Source organism: Mustela lutreola, chromosome 8 (assembly GCF_030435805.1).
Source record: "Mustela lutreola isolate mMusLut2 chromosome 8, mMusLut2.pri, whole genome shotgun sequence".
Taxonomy (NCBI): Eukaryota; Metazoa; Chordata; class Mammalia; order Carnivora; family Mustelidae; genus Mustela; species Mustela lutreola.
This window is the reverse complement of record NC_081297.1, coordinates 82,968,149-82,991,330: the sequence shown is the minus strand read 5'-3', so window position 1 is coordinate 82,991,330 and position 23,182 is coordinate 82,968,149. Positions and strand designations below refer to the sequence as shown.

The window sequence follows — 23,182 nt, the reverse complement described above, 5'->3', positions numbered from 1 at the left end:
CATATAACTAAAATAAATTACTTGTATATATATAAAACATATGTATATATATGATTAAATATCTTGTTTTAGGCAGCATTTTTAAAAAATTTCTTTGAGAGAGTGCAAGCAAGACAGCAGAAGCACGGTGAGCAGCAGAGGGAGAGGGGAGAAGCAGACTCCTCACTGAGCTGGGAGCCTGCTCTGTGGCTCCATCCCAGAACTCCAGCATCATGACCTGAGCTGAAGGCAGACGCTTAATGACTGAGCCACCCAGGTGCTTTCCACCTTTCTTTCTTTTTTTTTTTTAAAGGTCCAAGTAGTGGTTTTTAAAAAAATATATTTTTAAATTTTTTTAATAAACATATAATGTATTATTAGCCCCAGGGGTACAGCTCTATGAATTGCGAGGTTTACACACTTCACAGCACTCATCATAGCACATACCCTCCACAATGTCCACAACCCCCCCCCCCCCCCCCCCCCCCGCCCAACCCTCAGTTTGTTTTGTGAGATTAAGAGTCTATTACTGGTTTGTCTTCCTCCTGATCCCATCTTGTTTCATTTATTCTTTTCTTACCCCTCAAACCCCTCACGTTGCATCTCTACTTCCTCATATCAGGGAGATCGTATGATAGTTGTCTTTCTCCCGTTGACTTATTTCACCAAGCAGTGGTTTTTTTTTTTTTTAAAGATTTTATTTATTTATTTGACAGAGAGAGATCACAAGTAGACGGAGAGGCAGGCAGAGAGAGAGGGAGGGAAGCAGGCTCCCTGCCGAGCAGAGAGCCCGATGCGGGCCTCGATCCCAGGACCCTGAGATCATGACCTGAGCCGAAGGCAGCGGCTTAACCCACTGAGCCACCCAGGCGCCCCAAGCAGTGGTTTTTAAACTACACTCCAAGTATCATCTGATTACAATTCAACAGATCAGCCATGGTATTTGGCGTGTTATTAAGGTATACTTTATTACTTGTTTCTTTTTTTAACGAGGCATGAGAGAGGAGATGAGATAGGATTTAGGGTTTATTGATTGTTAAAAAAGACATCTGGCCAACTGTTTCTTCTAACTCCAGTGTTCAGGGAAGTTGAAAGGGTGAAATACCCAGCACAATTATGTGTGTAAATCAAGATATCCATAAATTAAAGGAAATGTAACGTTGAATGAGGGAAAATAAAACATTTCCTATCACATCCTTTCTTTTCCTGTTTTTAAATTCCAAGCCCTTTAAAGAAAATTCGGCTACTTAGCAGTTCTTTAGGCCCTGTTTGGAATGCTAATGAGCCTGGCCTAGTCACAGCCCCAGCACTGCCAGCACTGACTGGTGTGTGAAAGGAGGGGAAGACTGAACATCCCTTGATGCTGTGCTTAGAAAAGGGGAGAATTGAAGAGGGTGGACACGGGGAAAGTGGCGAGATGGCTTTCTTCTGTTCGGAGAGAATTCAGTGGTTTAGAATATTGAATAAGGCAGGGAACCAAAGAGGTGTCATTTCAGTCACTTAACATTGAAATACAGGACACTGTGGGGAAAAAAAGCTATAAGGATTTTTGGAGACCTTTTACTGTAGGGACTATCCATCAGATTGCTTTGTGAGAGGAAACTGAGAAAGGAAGGGGGGAGGGTTCTCTCAGTAATGTGCGATCTTGGTCCAGAGGGACTCTCCTGCCTTTCACAGACCTTCTTCTGACAGGACAAGACTAAGGGCCAAGGGGGACCGTGAAGGTTTTTTATTCTTTATGATTCAGGATAATTTCTCCTCATCCTGGCAGAAGATGCCACGTCCTGCGTGGATATGGTCTCTCATGACAAAGTCCTCAGTGTACAACCGAGAAACAACACACAGTTGAAGAATCATGTCTTTCTAATGGATGTATTTTTTTTTCCATGTAATTTGTTTTTGTGCACAGCATTATAACTCAATGCGCAGATCTAGAGGAACTTTACAAAAAAAAAAAAAGGCTGAAAGCTGTGTTGGTTTGTGGGGGAGAGTGAGTATATTACTACATCTACAGGTGTTTCTTATTGCATGTCCCGTAAGATAGGGTGACCGTGGAGGTTTGTCTTTTCCTTCTTGGATTAGGAGTTGGGCTGGAAACAATCAGTTTGACAAGATAATTGGACCCGAAACACAGTTGCTTAAAAAGATGGTCTAAGGGGTGTCTGGGTGCACAGCTGGTGAAGTGTCAGACTGTTGATTTTGGCTCAGGTCATGATCTCAGAGTCGTAAGATCAAGCCCCACTTTGGCCTTAGTGCTCTGGGCAGAGTCTACTTAGGAATCTCTCTTCCTCGCCCACTGCCCCTACCCGCCATGTGCTCTAGCTCTCTCTCTCTCAAATAAGTAAATAAATCTTAAAAAAATATTTTGGCTAAGTTTGAATCTTGACATCATAGAAGAGAAAGAATGAGAGAAACAGATACAGGTAAATAAAAGCGCGTGTTACCGAAAGATAGTAGCCGGTTTTATTCTTGGGACAAAATGGCTGCTGGTGATGTTGCTCTTCCCTCACCTCTTCCGGGAGGCAAGAGAGTCGTACCAGATGGAAGAGGGTTGGGAAATCTTACCAACATGTCAGGTGAGATTGTCTATCCCGAGGGAGACATCTTTGAAGAGAGAAGGTAGCGTGTAGCTGGTAAATAGGAATCAATGAATTATTTGGGAAAATCACCATAGACATTTGATTACTTGGTCTTTAGTTTCATTCCCAGGAATGGCGGGAGGTTGAGAAAGAAGTTGTTTCACCTTGAAAAGGAATCTGCTTTTGGTAGTCTCAGAGTAGGAAAAGCCAAATCACATTCTTAGAGGAAATTTTTGTGAGAAGATAATTATAATGAATCAGCTGCTATGAAAACATCTCCAAGAGACCATTTTGGGTAAGAGAAAGCAGTGACTCTTGTTCCTGTGTGTGTTTTTCTTTTTCTTTCTTTCTTTCCTTTTTTTTTTTTTTTTAAACCAAATAGAAATCTGATCAATATCAGTTTAGTTGAAAACCATTTTGCAGATGAAAAGGAGATATCTTTCCTTTTGGGTTCTGGAAATACACCTGTGAAACAGATAACCTGTATATATGCTTCAAAAGGAATTAGAAAGTGGGTACTGAGATCCTCCCAAACATTTAGATGATGGGTAGACTGTAGAAGATGATACCTTTCTTGAGCTTGTCTTTGTAAAATTATTTTTCTCTGATTTAAAATTCTACAGATGGAGCTTATAACTTCAAGAGAAGCTTCTCTAATTTTAATTTCCCCTATAACTTTTCAGAATTATTGACATTTTGCATTTTGCAACTTGATTGCTCTTTGGTTCTATCAAATTATAAGAAAGACATGTTCAAATTCAAATTAAGTTGCAAAGGAAAAAAAAACAAAGTTGCCTATTGATGATAATGATGTTTGTAAACTGGGCCCTTTATAACTTCACAGTAGGGGGAAATCCTCCTTTTGAAGAGTTCTTTCTTTGCTTCCCATTAGTTTTTTAAAAAAATCATTGAACTATATATTGGTCACAAATGCATCGTAAGAAGAGAAGACTGTATATGATCTATAGGAGAGGGTCTAAATCCTCTTCTCTCTTCAGCCTTTAAAGGGCTAATATTTGAGACACTTTCCAGTTTATTAGGCATTAAGACAATCAGCTATTAGCTATTAGTTTTATTTCTATAGAAAAAGAATTATTAAAGGAGTTCACCTCAAAATATATTTTAAAAGAGAGTGAGGTTTCTGTCACATCCCTGTCTGTAGAGTGTCTTCTCTGAACAAAACTGTGCTAAGCTTAAGGGATGAAAATATCCTTAAAAACTTTGAGATGTCAGGATTCTAAGGTATGTTTGTGTTCTAAGAGTTTTCCTTAATCTTTTGGGGGTCATATGTCACTTTGAGACTGAGGAAATTCAAACAAGTGTACAAAAACACAAGAGTTTATGTGCATTTGATGGTGTTCAAGACTCCCTGAAGATTAGCCATCGGATCCAAGCTTGGGAATGCTTGTGCTAATGTGTACTAATAGCTCTTCATGAAGCTGGAAGCTTTGGGTTTGGTTTGTATTGCACTCTGTTGTTTCCTCAGTGCCTAGCACAGTGCCTGGCTCATAATCAATGAGTATTTGTTGGATAAAATGGATATTTTTTTAAAAAAAGATTTTAATTATTTATTTGACGGACAGAGATCACAAGTAGGCAGAGAGAGAGGGAAGCAGGCTGCTGAGCGGAAAGCCTGATGTGGGGCTCCATCCCAGGACCCTGGGATCATGACCTGAGCTGAAGGCAGAGGCTTAACCCATTGAGCCACCCAGGTGCCCTAAAATGGAAATATTTTATTTTGGACATATTTGGTATGTGGTTCATCTAATCTGGATCTTCTGGTTGCTTATAATTTACCAGTTCTGCACTCTATAGGACTTTTTTTTACTTCTTTTGCAAGGGATAGGAACCCAAGTAGTTTAAGCACAATAGGAGCTTTTTGGTTTGCATTACTGGGGAGTCCAAGAGGAGGTTCTGCCTTCTGGTTCAGCTGGGACTAAGGGTTCACTTGAGGGGACCAAGGGTTCAGTTGAGGAGACTAAGATTTTGTCTCTCTTTCTCTCTCTCTCTCTTTTTTTTTTTTTTTAAACTTCCGTCCTTCTTGTAGGACTTATTCTCTGGAAGACTTTTTCCACTCATGGTGAGGAAAAATGATTTCTGGCAGTTCTATGCCTACACTTTCTCTCATAATGCTTGATTTTATAGGGAGATAGAACCCTCCCTTTTCCTTTCATTGTTCATATCTGCTTCTATAGAGGCACTTGGGCCCTGCTGGGGCTGTGTTCTCTCCTTTGGACCAAGCACTGTTGTTGTCTGGTGTGATGGGAGAGAGAGGGGGTCCGGCTAGGTTTCATACCCTCCCTTGAGTTGTGGAGGGATCCCATTGTTTCTTAACCATGCCATCTTAAGAGTTATTCGGTGGGAGGGGCACCTGGGTGGCTCAGTCATTAAGTGTCTGCCTTCGGCTCAGGTCATGATTCTAGAGTCCTGGGATCGAGTCCCACATCAGGCTCCCTGTTCCACGGGAAGCCTGCTTCTCCCCCTCCCACTCCCTCTGCTGTATTCCCTCTTTCGCTGTGTCTCTCTCTCTGTCAAATAAATAAATAAAATCTTAAAAAAAGAAAAAAAGAGTTATTTGGTAGGAAAGGGAAGTTTCTATAAGAAGCAGGAGAAAACATAACAGATGTCCGAGACACATTTCATATGTGATAGTTTAATTAAGGTTGATATTGTGGTCTTAGGATGTCAGTGGGTCCATTGAGTGTCCCTTACCAAGCAACTGGTTTTCTGGATATTGTCATCAAAGAAACATAGGTCCTCAAAGGAAGGACTTGCGTCTTGTAGAATTTTTTTAGGATTAAGAGAATAAATACCAACATTTGTGCAAAGGGAGGAAGAAGTAGGAGAGCATTATAGGAATCTTGTGAAATCTGTCATACAGCTGCTTTCTTCAGACTGTTGGGGCAGTAATTTGGATTTACTGAATGTGATGTCAAGTCTGGCTTTAGCTTTTCACTTGCTCTGTGGTGTCTCCAGCAGAATGTTGGTGTGGGCTGAGTGTACTGTCCTTGACAGGGCTTGTAAATGGAACCAGAGCAGGTTGACTTTGGTTGGGGAAGGAAGTACTTTGGAATGTATGGGGATTGTTGAAACAACTTTCTGTGTGCTTTACTAAAGGAGAAAACACTTCGTATTGATGACCAAGATTCCAAATGACTGCAATTTCAATTATTCTTGAAGATCTATTTCACTAGATATTGGTTTTCTAATAATTCATATATTTTTTTCTTTAAAAAGAAGAGGAGTATTTTTTTTTTTTTTTTTTTTTTTATTTTTATTTTTATTTTTTATAAACATATATTTTTTATATACATATATTTTTATCCCCAGGTCTGTGAATCACCAGGTTTACACACTTCACAGCACTCACCAAATCACATACCCTCCCCAATGTCCATAATCCCACCCCCTTCTCCCCAACCCCCTCCCCCCGGCAACCCTCAGTTTGTTTTGTGAGATTAAGAGTCACTTATGGTTTGTCTCCCTCCCAATCCCATCTTGTTTCATTTATTCTTCTACCCACTTAAGCCTCCATGTTGCATCACCACTTCCTCATATCAGGGAGATCATATGATAGTTGTCTTTCTCTGCTTGACTTATTTCGCTAAGCATGGTACGCTCTAGTTCCATCCATGTTGTTGCAAATGGCAAGATTTCATTTCTTTTGATGGCTGCATAGTATTCCATTGTGTATATATACCACATCTTCTTGATCCATTCATCTGTTGATGGACATCTAGGTTCTTTCCATAGTTTGGCTATTGTGGACATTGCTGCTATAGAAGAGGAGTATTTTTGTAATAATTATCATGAAGGTTTTAGAATAACACTTAAGATTCAAATACATTCAAAACCCCAAGATATATTTGGATAAGTTAAGATGACTTACTATTTAAAGGTATAATGCTCGTAATTTTCTGTTTGGTTCATTGTGGACTCATGCTGAGCAGGGGACTATCAGTTCTGTGATAGAGTGCTAACTTTTATTCTTATTTATTTTTTTAATGATTTTGTTTATTTATTTGACAGAAATCTCAAGGAGGCAGAGAGGCAGGCAGAGAGGGGTGGGGGAAGCAGGCTCTCTGCTGAGCAGAGAGCCCAATGCAGGGCTCCATCCCAGGACCCTGGGATCATGACCCGAGTGCAAGGCAGAGGCTTTAACCCACTGAGCCACCCAGGTGCCCCTAGAGTGTTAACTTTTAAAACTTTGATTTTTAATATGTTCAGATTGTCATCCTGACCTGTTTTTCAGGTTCAGTAACTAAATGTGAACTTATGTGGACTCTTTCCACACCGCTATTATTTTTCTTGAAGTCTTAATTAAAAGATTCGGTTAGAATCTCATGTGATACCTGACACGTAGTGGGTGGTCATTTGTATTTGTATAATGAAATGATGAGTGAATATAAATTAGTGTGTATCAGTGTGCCTCATGAGCAGTAGGTCTATGTCATTTTCCTATTAAATATATTTGAATAATGTTTCCCACCAAGAAGTTGAGTAAATTTAGATTTACTAAATTAAGTAAGTCATTATTATGTCCTTTCTCTGTGCCTGGCATTGCTTAGTTTTTTGGCTTTGAAGTACTTAACTGCCCCTTATTTATGGTAAATACTATATTGCATGTATAATTCCACCATAAAACCAATATGATAACCCTTAAAGAGAGAATAGCCGTTCACATCTCTTTTGAATTTCCCTGCTTTTCTTTTCCGTTAGAATGTTGATGATATGGAACACATTTATGGATGTGTTTTCTCACTTGGATGGCTGTGCTAGTCTCTAAAGTAGTATCTTTCTCATTCCCACCAGTCTGCTCTCAGCTTGGCCACCAGAGAGATCTTTCCAGAAATAAGCCAGGTCACGCTGACCTTTCCTTGCTCCTTCCAGTGGCTCCTCTCTCACTTGGAGTAAAAGCCTGGGTCTTTATGATGACCCAGGAGGCCTATAGGATGTGGCCTTTGAATCCTTGACCTCTCTGACCTCCTTTCCAGTAGCTTACCTTCTTCCTCACTGTTTTCAGCCACGATGTATTCCTTGTAGGCCCTTGAATATGCCAAACATCCTCCCACTGGAGAGTCTGCACTGGCTGTTCCCTCTGCCTGGAATACAGATATCTTCCTCAGGCCTGTTAAGTCTTTTAGCATGTTTTAGGTTTCTTCTTTTTCTACTGCATTTATCCCCTAGCACACTGTAAAATTTATGGGTTTATTATTGTTTATTATTTGTCTACTCCCTGCTATCTCCTGTAAGAGTGAGTGTTGCTTTTATTTGCTCTTACTATGATGCCTTGCACATAGTAACTGCTTAGTAAATGTTTGTGGAATGAATTTCCCGAGAAAGAGATTTAAATAAATTTTTTTCTAAAGTGATTACCTTATTGGTTAACTTTTTTCAGCAATTAAGGGTAATAATAAATAGTAATGATGATATATATTATGAATATGAATAATAAATAGTAATGATGAATATAGTTAATAATTACTGAGTATATACTTTGTGCTAGGCATTTGTAATCAATAATATTCATGATGATGATTGCTAACCTTTAGTGAATGTTAACTTTGGACCAGGTATTTTGCATTATCAAATTAGTTAATTTTCAAATCAACTCTACAAAGTTAATACTAGTATGATCTGAATTTTGTAATTAGGCCAGAGAAATAACATTCCAATAACATATATTCAGTATAAAATTGATACAACTGTGATATTAGAATCTCAAAAGGAAACATATATTGTTAAAATTATTATTATCCAATTTTTGTACAGTTCTAGCAGAAGTCTGTATGTCTCTTAGGGAACTTTTATGTGTGGTTATGATGATCACTGTGTGAAGAACTAGTATTAGGATTAAGAGTGTCCTTGCATTTAGAGATAAAGTCATTACCTAATACTAAATACAACATCTAACTTAGGAGTATTACTATTTCTGTCTGCAGGAATTAGAATTTTTTTTTTTTTTTTTTTTTTTGCCTGGCCTGGAAGCAAGGGAAATAATTGAACACATGCATGTGTAGCTTTCTTCAGTTGTCAGACTTTTCTGCTTATTTTTGTTTATCTTTGATTTTACCCTCAGTTGGCTCTGCTTTCAGAGGTCATGGGTGTTGCTTTATTTTCAGGTTAGAATTCATTTACCCCATCCCACAGAGGTCTTTGCTTTTTAGTTAAAACACTCCAGAAGAGGATATATCTCTCATTTCAGCCACAATTAGACCCTTGCCAATAACACAAGTATGTCTGGGATTATTTTCTTCCTGCACAGAAAAAGCTTAAAAGGAGGTCTTATGCCCATTGATTCTATCCTTCCCGATTATTAAGTGTGACTTTAAAATGACAACTGTGTTGTTGTTTTTTTTAACTCCCGTTTATTCACATTTAGCCACTGTTAATTAAATGTTGGAAGCTATGTCTGTGGGAGGTATTTTTTTTAAGAGTTTTGAGCTCTTCCCTTTCCTGGTAGTTCTTAGAAATGTCCCAGGTCCTTATTGACTCAAAACAAGAGTCATCTGCTTGTAGTTTTAACAAAGAAGTTGTTATACCCTTCAACTTTCTGGAAAAGAAAAAAAAAAGTCCAGGTTCTCATGCTAGAATAATTGTGGGAATTAGTCTATAGCTGTCAGAGGTTTTTCTGGCCAGGGAACTTCTCTTGCCAACTGTTTCTTCCTAGGTATGTTTCTCTTTTATGTGTAATTAGCCAGGAAGTGGTAGATGATTCTCATACTCATCTCCGTTTGGAGAAGGTAGCATACTTAAAGGGAACAGGGATGAGGCATGTCCTTACAGCTATAAAACTTAATCACCAATAGCATTGTGCTCTGAAGATTTCCAAAGAAGGAAGTATTTTTGGCTAACTTATGTTCTGCTTTGCCTAGGAGCCCTTAGTGATTGGCTTACTCTTTGAAGTCTCTTAGCCATTCCCTTCTAGAATGTGTAAACGTTATTATATGGTTTGCTGAGGGGATGAGCCGGGGATGAACGGTTAGTTGTATCATCATCACATATTTATTTTATCTTTCCTGCCTATGATCTTTCTGCTGTTTCATCATCAACCTCATTTTGTCTTTTGCAATTTGGTTTCTTGACCTTCCTGATTTGCTCATTCAATTCATTCAGGAATGAAGTACCCATTCATTCATTCAGTTTTTGTGTGTGTGTGTGTGTGTGTGTGTGTACTGACTGCATGCTAGTCACCGTGCTACATAGTGAGGGTATAAAGATTAAAAATACACTGCTTCAGGGGGCACCTGGCTGGCTCAGTTGGAAGAGCAGGAAACTCTTGATCTCGGGTTTAAGGTTTGAGCCCCATGTTGGGTGTAGAGATTACTTACATAACTAACTAACTAACTAACTAAATGTAAAAAAATATACTCCTCCTGCAGTCCTCAAGGAAGGTCGGAATGACTAAAAGCAGTAGAAGTCTGGGGTGGGGTAGGTGTCTATACTTGGAATAAACGAATGTCACTAGGGTGAGTTTTCCATTTTATGATTTTTTTTTTCCCTGAGAACACCTCCAAATTGGTGCCAAATTGGTTTAGGTGGCAAAAACTCAGAAAGGAATGTCCGTCTGGTAGGAGTAAGCCTCTGGACCTGAACCTTTGCCTTGTGAGTCACTTTTTCTAGGGCCAATGATTTTCTAGCTCTTGACAGATGATTGAGAACTGATAGTAGTTAAGGTCAACTCAGCATCACTAAATAATTGGTCTCAACTGATAGAGAGATGCTCATTCATATCTGGAGGAAGGCATTTTGCAAATGCTTTTGATTTTTAGGAAAACAGTAATAGGCAGACTAGGAGAAAATGCTGCACAAACTGACTTGCAACATTCCCGGATTCCAAGAGGTCAAGGAGGCAGGAGGTCAAGGAGAGAGGATCAAAAAAAGGAAGTTATCAGATGCAGAAGGAAGATCTGAGAAGAAAAAGCCATGATTTCTTTCTTTAGCTGGATTAGGGCTTTAAGTTTTCAAAATATATGGACAAATTCTCTCTGAACTCTTAGTTACATATTTCCCTTTGAAAGGCACCATGTAGTTTACTGTCTCCCCATCTTCTCCCCCACTCTCAGTTTCATCAGTATCTATGCTCTGAAGGTAATTGCTTCACAAAATGACGGCTTCCTACAGTGATTTCTAAAAAGGATCATATATGCAAGACGTCATTGCCTTTGGAGTCCACACGACACCGCCCTTTCTAAAAGGTCTTTAAGTCACTCACATGAAGTGATAGCAGTGATCAAAAAATTTAAACACAAGGATTCATCCAATCTTTTTAGGAGCTTCCACACAGTAGTACTTCAACATTGAGAGTTTATACTATGAGTTAAATGTGATTTAAATTGATTTGGTCTTTCGTGGAAAAATAACTGTAGACATTTTCAAGACCTAAGAGCAAGGACAATTTCAATTTTGGAAGGAACCAGTTTTAGAAATATTAGCAGCAGCAAACATACTTCAATATGGAATTAAGCATATTTTTAATATATAAGCTTAAAATATTTATGTTAGTAAAAAATGTTATTGTAGTAAGGCATATAAAAGAAGAAAATAAAAAAAAGAAGACACTTTTATTTTGTTTGTTTGACCTTTAGAAACCACACATTTCATTTTCTTTTTTTTTTTTTTTAAGAAGAACATTAGCTTTTTTTTTTTTTTTTTTTAAAGATTTTATGTGTTTATTTGAGAGAGAGAGAGAGAGCGAGAGCGCGCTCACAATCAAGGAGAGTAACAGGTAGAGCTAGAGGGAGAAGTAGACTCCTCTCTGAGCAGAGGGAACGTGGTGTGGGACTTGATCCCAGGACCCTGGGATCATGACCTGAGCTGAAGGCAGACACTTAACTGACTGAGCCACCCAGGAGCTCAAAACCCCATGTTTCAAATGACAAATGAAAGTGAAATTAATTCTTCTTGTCATTATAGGCAGGCAAAGCTGGAATATAGCGATGAGTGAATTTGGTATGTTGCATTTGTTTTGCTTTTATAAATAGAACACTTTTTGGCAGAAAGTTTTGACAGTGTTTATTTCCCTCTTTATGGGATTTGAATTGTTCATGGTATGAAATTGGACATCTGAAGAATTTTCTGTTTAGTTACTCTGAATTATGAGAAAAATTACTAGGCATATAAATAAGAATCTATAGGCTTGAGATTGGTTCTTTACTTGGGCAACTTGAGTTCTGTAAGTACAAAATGTCTATACTACTAAGTGGCAAGCTCTTAAGTTTTTTTTTTTTTTTACTTATTTGACAAAGAGAGACACAGCGAGAGGGAATACAAGCAGAGGGAGTGGGAGAGGGAGAAGCAGGCTTCCTGGGGCTCGATGCTGGGCTCGATTGTGAGCTTGATCCCAGAACCCTGAGATCATGCCATGAGCTGAAGGCAGACACTTAATGACTGCCAGGTGCCCCAAGATCTTAATATCTTTTGACACTATGTTCTAAGAATGGTGAGTGAACAGAACAAAATCACATACTCGTACTTTGCTTGGAGTGATAAAATAATACATCGACTTAAAACCATTGATACTAAACAGTTAAACATTCACTCTATACTGAAAATATTATAAACGTCAGAGTTTGCTATTGAAGAATGATACCACAGGCCAGCTCTAATTACAAAATAGGAGAAATGAAAAAAAAACTACAGAAAGAGAAGGAACTTGGGAGATCACAACTATCCCATTTAAGAAATAAGGCACAGAGAGGTTAAAGGACCAGTGTAGGCACAGCTGATTTTGTAGTGGCAGACCAAGGATTAAAACTTAGGGTTTTTTTTTTTTTCCTTCTGTTCTAGTGCTGTTTCTTTCTTTCTTTCTTTTTTTTTTTAAAGATTTTTTTTTTAAAATTTATTTGTTATATATATAGAGAGAGATACAGAGCGCAAGCACAGGCAGATAGAGTAGCAGGCTAGAGGCAGAGGGAGAAGCAGGCTCCCTGCCGAGCAAGGAGCCCGATGTGGGACTCGATCCCAGGATGCTGGGATCATGACCTGAGCCGAAGGCAGCGGCTTAACCAGCTGAGCCACCCAGGCGTCCCTAGTGCTGTTTCTAAATGAAGGTGAAAGAGGGAGGTGAATGTGTGCCAGGGCTGTGGGGGCTGTCGGGTGGCAGGTGGTGGGGACGTGTGGGGAGGAGGGATAGTTTAGGTAAGATGCCAAAGGGTTGCAGAATTTATGAGAAATTTTATATGGCCAACAAAGTGAACCCAGATTTGGGGATAAAGTTATTTGTGGTCAAGTTCTGGAAGAACTTTGAGGGCAATTCCTTTCTCCTCCTCTTCATCCTCCTCCACCTTCTTCTTCTTTTTTTTGAAGATTTTCCTTATTTATTTGTTAGAGCAAGAGTGAGAGAGTGAATGAACACAAACAGGGGTAAGAGCAAGCAGAGGGAGAAGCTGGCTTTCCACCGAGCAAGGAGCCTGATGTGGAACTCAAATCATGACCTGAGCATTCCATCCTGCTTATGAACCTAGCAATTCTAACCCCCTTTCTTAGTACACCTTTTTTATAATATCCATGGTGTAGTCCACACTGTTTCTTCCCCCCTAAATTCATTTCATTTAAATGTGCTTTAGAGTCATTTCATTAGAAGGGAGCTATATCACTTAATGGTATGAGGATCCAGGGACACACAGTGGGGAAACAGCAGGAAAATAGTATACTTAGTGTATAAAGTATTCACACTGGAAATAGTTTCTTTTGTGGTTTCTGAAGGAAAAAGGTACAATTGTTAACTCTAAGGAAATAAAAGTTATCTTATCAGCAAAATTGGGTTTATCTGGGGATAACAGAGAATTGCAATTTGGGTCAGGCAAGCAGTGGCAAAACCATAGGCAAGTCCAACAAACAAAGGGGAGAACCATTGTTTTACGGAGAAGGAGGAAGAAGTTGGGAGGGGTTGTTTTGAATGAGAATCTATTGGAGAAAAGCATGAGTCCAGGTTTATGATAATTTCTTGATGGCTGAGTTTCAGGGGTTGTTGATTTCTTATAGGAGATGCAGCGTGTACAACTTTTCTTGTTGGGTCCTGTAATTAATGATTATTTCTATTGATGGTTGTTATTTTTTTTTGTTGTTGGGGTCTATAATTGACAATTCTTTATGAATTGAGTGGTATGGTTTCCCCTTCTAGTGTCCCCTTCTATTCTCTTCACTCCGTTTTTGTAAGATTCCCCTTTATTCACATGACTAACATATTTTACCTACTATGTGACATTGTCTTTACATTTGGGGGAATAATAAGGGACTGGAGATCAAAGGATAATTTGCTTTCTTTTGGAAATCTTTAAAAAATCTATAGTAGCCATGTATTTTTTTTTTTGGAAATCTTTAAAAAATCTGATAGCCATATATTTTTATACACCAATTTGTTTATATTCCATGCATATTTCTAAAATGCTGCTATTTAGTTTTGCCCTTTCAATATAAATGGAATTATATAACAGTTACTAGTTTGGGACTTGCTTCTTTTAAGCTCAACTTTATGTCTTTGAGATTTTTTCACTGGGTTGAAAGGGGCGATATGAGTTACAGTTATTTAAAACAGGCTATCTTGGCCTCGTCCAGGATTTGATATTTTGGATAATTTTCTGAAACCCATCTGGATGGGGAATGCTTCCCACCTTCCTTTATCTACATTTAGGCAACTGTTTGTTGGTTCCAGTTATTTTTACTGTTTATTTGATTTACCAAAAATAACATTATTGACCAATTCACTGATTCAAAAAGTCACCCATTCACTCAATGAATAATTATTTAGTATCTTCCATGTTTGAGGCCTCATGCTCAAAGTTGGGCATGTTATGGTGAACAAAACAGAAATGGTCTGACTCTCTTGGAACTTATAATTCATAGCATTAGAGACTTATGTTTGAAAATTATGATGGAACGTGAAAAGTTTTATTGATAGAGGGTAGCCTAGAATACAGTGGGAATGCAGAGCAGGTGTTCCTGATCCATTTAAGGAGGGAGAGTGATTTTAAAAAGATTTATTTATTTATTTGAGAGAGAGAGAGAGAAAGAGAGAGAGAGCAGGAGGGGCAGAAGGAGTGGGAGAGAGAATCTTTCCTGATTCAAAAATACTCAGGAGAGACTCTCCCCAGAGAGCATGGAGCCCCACCTGGGGCTCAGTCTCATGACCCTGAGATCATGACCAGAATCAAAAACAAGAGCTTTTGGGGCGCCTGGGTGGCTCAGTGGGTTAAGCCGCTGCCTTCGGCTCAGGTCATGATCTCAGGGTCCTGGGATCAAGTCCCGCATCGGGCTCTCTGCTCAGCAGGGAGCCTGCTTCCCTCTCTCTCTCTCTGCCTGCCTCTCCATCTACTTGTGATTTCTCTCTGTCAAATAAATAAATAAAATCTTTAAAAAAAAAAAAAAAAAAAAAAAACAAGAGCTTTGGAGAGATTTTTTAAAAATACAGATTCTTGGTGAAGTCCCCTGTGGAGGAGCCATTGGAGGGTACATCTGGACTCATGCAGAGAGTCTAGAATCGTACTTCAGGTTGACACTTGAGGTGTATGAAAGGACATTGAGCTCCTTGATAAATATCGTTATGAGAAAGAATTGGAGAGAAATCGTCTTATTCATCCCAGAAAAAGAAAACTTAGTTTACATAGTTCCAGAGGAAAGAACTGGGACTGAAAAGGGAAAGTTATTTGGGAAGCAAGTCTCATTTTATTCACTGACTCATTGATTCATGTAATAGGTATTTAATATCTACTATAACTCATTCTCAAAGTTGCCAAAGATATAATAGTAAACAAGATGGATTCAGTTCCTGACTTCATGAAGCTGCAATTTATTGAAAGATTCAGACAATTAAGCAAGCAATTTAATGAAAATGTGATAAGTATAGTAAAGGGAAACACGGGGTGCTATTTCCCCTCCATGTAAAACACCTCTCTGATATTAATACTCTCAGAAAGATGGTAAATGATGAATACTCTGACCTTGGAGGTACTCACGAAGAGGCTATGGGGGTAATGAAGAAGTAGCGCTAATAAATATCATTAAAATCCCATTTAACTTTTAGCATCAATGATTGTCTATGTCTTTGAAACAGACTCACACTCCTCACTTTTTCCCCCCTTCCTATCCCCACCTTTCCCTTTCTTCCATTCTCATTTGCAGTTATTTAAGTCTTCATGGTGGAATGATTCTGGGATTTTCACAGATGTTTGTCTATAATGAATAGGACTAAGTCTTAGAACTGAAGTCATTCTTAGGTATTATGTTTTAATCTGGGCTATCATGTAATTGAGGATAGGAGCAAGTATGTAAATGCACTGATCTGACATAGAGCTTCAATTTTACCCCTTCCTCTTGATGATTAACCCATGCAGGCAGGGACTCTTAGTAGGCATTATAGCACGATTCTGTATTTCTGGGGGAATGGATAGGCACAAAGAATGAGTAGAATGTCAATGCTGCTTTTCATGTAATTTTCTAAAAAGATTATCATTTTTGATCATTATATTTTGAATTCTTAACATGTTTTAAGTAATTAGAAAAGCTGCCTTTTAATTCATAGCTTTTATGAAAAATTAAGTATTATGTTGTGATATTCTCAGGATTCTCTGAGCCTTTCACATTCAGTGTTCTAGGCTGAAGCTGGATATTGTGGAGGTTTGGGTTTACTTTCTCTTGACCCAATGTGACTTCCTGTTTCTAAGAAAAACAGTTTTAAAGACTTTTAAAAGGAATATCTTGCATGCTTGGCAACTCTTGTAAAACCACATGTTAGTAAACCAGTGCAAATGAAGTATATATATATATAAAAAAAATCAAAGAACCATATTGCTTGACCAAGTTAGCATTTTGTTTTGTAGAAATTGGATGCCATAGAAAAATTTGGTGATTTAGGAAGTGTCTGCTTTGGGTAACCAGATAAATCAGGAACCAGAAGTTTCATTTTGATTTAGTTTGTCATCCTAATTCAAGGGGACATTTGATCACAAATCGGGGTTTCCTCAGTGTTGAATTGATGTATGATACTATTGATGATACTAGTGATCTTGGTTTTAGGTTTTTGTTTGTTTGTGTTTTGATTCGTTGCAACTTGGGCACCTCCTTTCAAATGAATTCACAAATTTAGAACTAATTCGCATGCATTCTTACAATATCCTGGAAAACAATCCAGTTACTCCTGCCACTTACTCAGTGAAGAAAATGAATGTTAGTGAGTAAGCTTTGGTAGTTAGATAATTCTCTTTGAATGGGAGGTTGATGTCTCCTGGCTCTCAGGTCGGATTCAGCTCTTCTCTTGATATTGTCCTAGAAATTAGCTTCTAATGAATATTTTAATAAGAATTAAATATGTTTTTATAACTATAAGGGTGATTTACTCATTTGGTTAGTATTCATTGAGTACCTAGTATGTGTCAGACATTCTTCTAGAAGAGACCGTATGGTAAAGAATAAGTCAGGCAAGGTCCTTGATTTTTATTTAGCTATTAAAGACTTATTTAAAGACTTACTATGTGCCAGAAACTGTACTAGGTTCTTTAGAGATAAAATCATGTAATTGTCCTAGCAATGCTATGAGGTAGGTATCTTTATTCTACAGGTATAAAGAAGGAGGCTCAAAGTCACATAGCTAAGAAGCAGCTGACCCAGGGTTTGAATGAGGGAATGAGAGCTCATTACCACCCACTTTACGGTCCCTGTATGATCTCCCTAGATCACACATTCCTTGTTAAAAAACAAACAAACGAACAAACAAACCCCCCCTTCCCCGCCAAACACACACACATAGAAAAAAAAAAAAAAGGAAAATCAAAACTATGTAATCTGTAATCTGACCACTGTTAATATTTTGGTGTCTGTGTTCCATTCTTTATATGTGTATGTGTAGAGGGTGTGTGTGTGTGAGATATCTTATTGGTTTGCTACCAGTTATTTTCATAAACATATTATAAATATTCTGCAGGCCAGTACATTTTAAAAATAGACTTAAATAGTTTTATAGTATTCCGTCATTTGTTTATATCATGATTGGTTACCGGTTTCCTTCCATTTAGCAAAAATTTTCAGTTTCATAAATGCTGCTTCAATTAGTATCTTTATGACAAAATCTTATTACAAATTTATGATTGTTAAAAAGTTTCTTAGTGAAAAATGGTGTTCATACTCTGAGTAAGTACGTATAAAGTAGCCACATGGTAGATACCTACCATGACGAGGTTATCAGTATCAATATGCTTTGTCTTCCAGGTTAGTGGATGACAGATGTGTGGTGCACCCGGAGGCGGGAGACCTCGCCAACCCTCCCAAGAAATTCAGAGGTAAGAAATACATATCTATTTGTTTTTTATTATGTGACATAAAGGCCCGAGATTATTTTTGTGTCTTAAAATAAAGTCATGTTAAAAGTTTATTGAGTGTGGGGGCACCTGGGTGGCTCAGTGGGTTAAAGCCTCTGCCTTCGGCTCAGGTCATGATCTCAGGGTCCTGGGATCAAGCCCCACATCGGGCTCTCTGCTCGGCAGGGAGCCTCCTTCCTCTTCTTTCTCTCTGCCTGCCTCTCTGCCTACTTGTGATCTCTGTCTGTCAAATAAATAAATAAAATCTTAAAAAAACGCAAAACTTTATTCAGTGTGAAACTTTCACATATAAATGTGTCCACTGAAAAGTCTTTCAAAAATTTCTTTGTTGTTTTTCTTCTTTTACACATTGAAGGATTTACAGGGAAAGAGTAGTTTCAATTTTTGTTTTGCTGGATGATAGTCCAGCTGTTGAAAGGAAATCTTGATAATGAATTCTGAAAGCCTACTTTCTAAACTAATAAATACAGCCAAATATTTATTTATGTATTCCTGGGGCAATTATGCTGTAAAGATTTGTGTTTCATTATCAGCTCTTTATCTTAGCTTTTAAAATGTCACTTTGGATGACATGTAATAATGAACAATTGTCTTAGAGTTCCTTTCTAAGTATAATTTTAGAGTTAACTTGATAATATCAGTTGAGACATGGGCCATAATAGGAGACCGATTATAATTCAACTCTTAGGGAGGATTAATGGAATTTGCAAAGAAACTAAAACCAGCAATTAAAAGCCTGTTCAAATCAATTTCATAATTTGTTTGTACTTGCAATAATAGAAATAATTTTAATTGATTAATTTTTAAAAGATTCTATTCATTTATTTGATGCAGAGAGAAAACACGAGCACAGGGAGGGAGAGGAAGAAGCAGATTTCCCACTGAGCAGAGAGCCCAATGCGAGGCTCGATCCCAGGATCCTGGGATCACAACCTGAACCTAAGGCAGATGCTTAACTGATTAAGCCATTCAGGCGTCCCAATAAAAATAATTTTAAAGCAGCATTCACTTTGAACACACGGTGGAAGCATTCCTTCTCATAATGGCGAAAAGCAATTTAATGTGGGATAAAATTCCAGAGAGAGAAGGTAGAAGGGATTCCCCAGGTCCCCAGGCCCAAGTCAGGCTGTGCTACTTCCTACATTGGGGAAGGGAAGTATTTTTCACATTTGGCAAATATTTTCCTTGTCTCACTCCCCGTGATGGACACTTTCCCACCCAATTCTCATTATAAGAATGTATATATTTCATTTTCTTCCTACTCAGAACCTTGAGGAGAGAATGACAAGCCCGATAAATATTTTTTGAGTTAAATCGGTCAATCTGAATGAGAACTCCCATTTTTTCCTCCACGTGGAAAAATTAACATAAAACCGCTATGGGAGAGACACTGGCCATTGGAAGCACTGATGGAACCAGTCACTAGGGACTCTCCCCTCACTCCGAGCATGTGAGGTGTTCCCTCAAGGGTCCTCACTGAGGACGGACTCGCCATATAGCCACCAGGAAGCAGAGTCAGCGGTGTGACCGATGAGTAACTTGCCGTGTGGATGGAGCATTAATGATAAAAAGACAAGTTTCCAAGGCAAACGCGGACAACAAATCTTTCTCTGTACCAGGAAAAAACATGGGGTTCAGGTTTTGACTGTGCGGCTCACTGGCTGTGTCATTTTTAAGTAGGTCACCTAACCGCTTTGAGCCTCAAAGGGCATTTGTCGTTGGCTGGTGAGAGCAAGGTGGGTAATAATGAGAAAAAGGCACGGAGAGCCACACAGAGCTCAGTTGAGGCTGGAGACCTCTCCAGAGAATAAATGGGAAGTGCTTTAAATCCTGATAGAAATGACAGTTTACTTATCATCGAAAGGCATAATGTATTTCCTTTTAACATATTTGACTCAGCTCTTACGTTGTACTGTCTTCGAGGGCAGGATTCTGCTTTTTCCTTGTTTTCCAGTTATTGGCCCATGCTAGACATCCCAAAACTAATCGTTCAGTTCTTTCGGAGGAGAGACCCAAATGTTCCCTGGGGTCATGGGATAGAACTTGGTTCTTCAGGGCCCCTCCACACCTCACCGCCGCAGGTGGGGCAGTCTTATTCCTTTGTCAATCAAGGGAGAGGAATCTTCCAAAGACAACCTTCAGGGTGGATGGCCACCTTTTTTCCTTTTCCTCTTTCCCAGCGAAGCAAATTGTTTTAAAGCGTGAAGATCATTGAGGCAGCCCCGTGGTAATACTCCATGCCCAGCAGATAATTATATACAGATGCTTGGTGTCATGTTTTTCGACAGGCATTGATTCAAAGTATGAATCACTCAGGTGCTCCAACCCACCCCTGGAAGGCTGGCTTTTCCTGTAATCTAATACTCTCTGCCATTGTCCCTGCTAGGTTGCTCTGATTTTTCTACCTCTAGTTTAAGACTGAACCATTTTTCTTACCCCCTTCATCGTCAGAGAAGGAGGGTCCCTTTTTTTAAAAACTGGGGATTGAGGGTTTCCTTTAGTCTCCCCCCCCAAGATTTAGTATTTTTTTTTATTAATTATTGTTGTTAACATGTAACGTATTATTTGCCCCAGGGGTACAGGTCTGTGAATCGTCAGGCTTACACACTTCACAGCACTCACCTTGGCACATACCCTCCCCCACCCTTGGTCCATAACCCAACCACCCTCTCCATACGTTTTCCTTTTATCTTTAAAGCTCTGGCTCTTCTGTCATGATTCTTGGAACCCCGGCGTGGCAGAGTCCCAGTAAATAATGCCCTGCAGTGGGCTTGCCTTGGTCTTCAGACTGCTCAGCAGCCAGAAGTGTGCCTTCTTGTCCCAGATGCCTTGTCTTTTCACATAGATTTCACAGTTCTTGCATTTCACCATTCTCTGCCTGCATGTATACCCTCTGGTTTTAAAAATCATTGTTCTTTTCATGGACTGGCCTCCCAGCATTGCCACCCCTGCATTTCCAGACTCCTCGGCCAAGTTTCCAGAGCACCCTCCCTCATTGTTACTTTTTAGATAAGGTGAAGAAACAATAGTGTATCACGGTTCTGCTACACCTCAGTTCCTCTGGCCTCAGCCATACAAATGATAGTCTCAAATTAATTTGGAAAGAGTTTTGTTTTTCATATTCTGTTGTTTGTCCGAGCGAATCCTACAATTTTAGAGCTGCTAGACAGTTCAAAGTTAATCTAGTGCAACTCCTCTAGTTTTTGGAATGAGGAACCGGAGCTCCAAAAGGGTTAAAATGATTCTCTCCAATATCCAAAGTTATACAGTGAAATATTCTTTTGACTATGTCACATTGCCTCCTGTAGGAATAGAGGAAACCAAGGTTTAACGACAACTTCCTGAGGGCTATTTAAAACCTGATTGACGGCCATTTCTCAGTAGAAACCACACAGTCAGACTAATATTAACTGATGGGCAGTGGCTTTCTCTTGCCAGTGCAAAATTCCTCTCCTGGTCAAAGACTATCTATTTTCTTTAAAGATAACCCTTAAACTTTGGAATAAATTCTGATGGACAGAGGAGTTGTAAAACTCCTATAGAGGATTCCTCTTCACCCAGTTGCCTCTTGTGTCAGCCTCTTCCATAGTCACGGTGTATTTGTCAAAGCTAAGAAATTACCTTTTGAATATTACTATTGGCTAAGTTCCAGACTTCCTCTGGATTTCACCAGTTTTTTGACTCTTCTCCCTTCCTCATTCCTGATCCCATCTGGGACCCCATGGGGCATTTAGTCATCCTGCTTCTTAGTCTAATCTGGTCTCTGACATTTTCTCAGTCTTTCTTTGTGTTTCATGACCTTGAAACCTTTGAACAATGCTGGCAAGGTGGATTTTATAGAATCTCCCTCATTTGGGGATTGCCTGATGTTTTTATCATGATTAGGCTGCAGCTAAGTTTTTTTTAAGATTTTTTTTTTTAATTTGACAGACAGAGATCACAAGCAGGCAGAGAGGCAGGCAGAGAGAGAGGAGGAAGCAGGCTCCCTGCCGAGCAGAGAGCCCGATGTGGGGCCCGATCCCAGGACTCTGGGATCATGACCTGAGCCGAAGGCAGAGGCTTTAACCCACTGAGCCACCCAGGTGCCCCTGCAGTTAAGTTTTTGAGATGAATACTACTGAGAGGGCGCCTGGGTGGCTCAGTTGGTTAAGCATCTGCCTTCAGCTCAGGTCACAATTGCAGGGTCCTGGGATCAAGCCCCGCAGCGGGCTCCCTGCTCACTGGGGAATCTGCTTCTCCCTCTGCTTCTCACTGTTTTTGCTCTCTTTCTCTCTCTCTCTTTCTGTCAAATAAATAAATAAGATCTTAAAACAAAACAAAACAAAAACAAAGAATACCACAGAGGTTCACTGCCCTTCTCTATGCAAACATATCAGGGACACATAATATCAACATGTTTTATCACTGGTCTCATTATAAAAAAAAATTTTATTTATTTATTTGACAGAAATCACAAGTAGGCAGAGAGGCAGACAGAGAGAGAGGGGAAGCAGGCTCCCTGCTGAGCAGAGAGCCTGATTTGGTGCTCAATCCTAGGACCCTGGGATCATGACCTGAGCTGAAGGCAGAGGCTTTAACCCACTGAGCCACTCAGGTGCCCCTGGTCCCATTTTTTGACATAGAATGTAATCCTTCTCATTCATACTAATTTATAGCAGTTGTTTTATTGACTTTATAGTCTTTTGGTTTTCCTTTCTCCCCCATAGTTCCTTAGACACTTCTTTTCCTATCTCCCTTGCCCTCTACTCTCTAGAAAGCTCTTCTCTGATGTGGATTTTTCCTGAAGCCTGTGCTCTATTAATACATGTGCATTCTCTTTTAGGAGGAAAAGCTAATATAAATCCAGGCAAGACAGGTTTATGTGTGCCTTTATTACCATCAGTGTGATAAAACACAGAAGTAGTAGAGAACCCAGGAAGCCACCCCCCCAGAGCGATGGAATGAAGAGAAGATAGCCCCTTCTGGTGGCTTAGGTATTCCTCAGGGTTTGTCCCTTTGGTCTTGAAATGTCCAACTCTGAGATTCTGTGCTCATTTGACATGTGACTATTTCATCATCTACCATACCTATCAAGTGGACACATCTGGCAAGCAAATAGTCATCCCGAAGCAGCAAGTTAAAATGTTTCTGGAAGTAGAACTTAAATAGAGAAATCTTCTGCTCTGTGGTGCAATGCTAACATAGGTAGTGAAAATCATAGTCTTTGGAGAAGAGTGACAAGATTATTTTTTCAATTCAGTTCCGTCTCTTTGTATAATTCAGGGAAGTCCCTTTAAAGGCTGGGACTCTCACCTTTTGCCTCTAGTCATG

General features: G+C 39.2%; 1 protein-coding gene across 1 annotated transcript in view; it reads left to right on the top strand.

Annotated features, from left to right (window-relative positions):
- The window catches only part of ITPR2 (inositol 1,4,5-trisphosphate receptor type 2), a 502,139-nt gene that overhangs the window by 17,778 nt on the left and 461,179 nt on the right, over positions 1 to 23,182 (top strand). Inside the window, exon 2 of the mRNA XM_059185826.1 lies at positions 17,763 to 17,833. Coding sequence (XP_059041809.1) covers positions 17,763 to 17,833 — 71 coding nt within the window. The remainder of the gene's footprint in view (positions 1 to 17,762; positions 17,834 to 23,182) is intronic.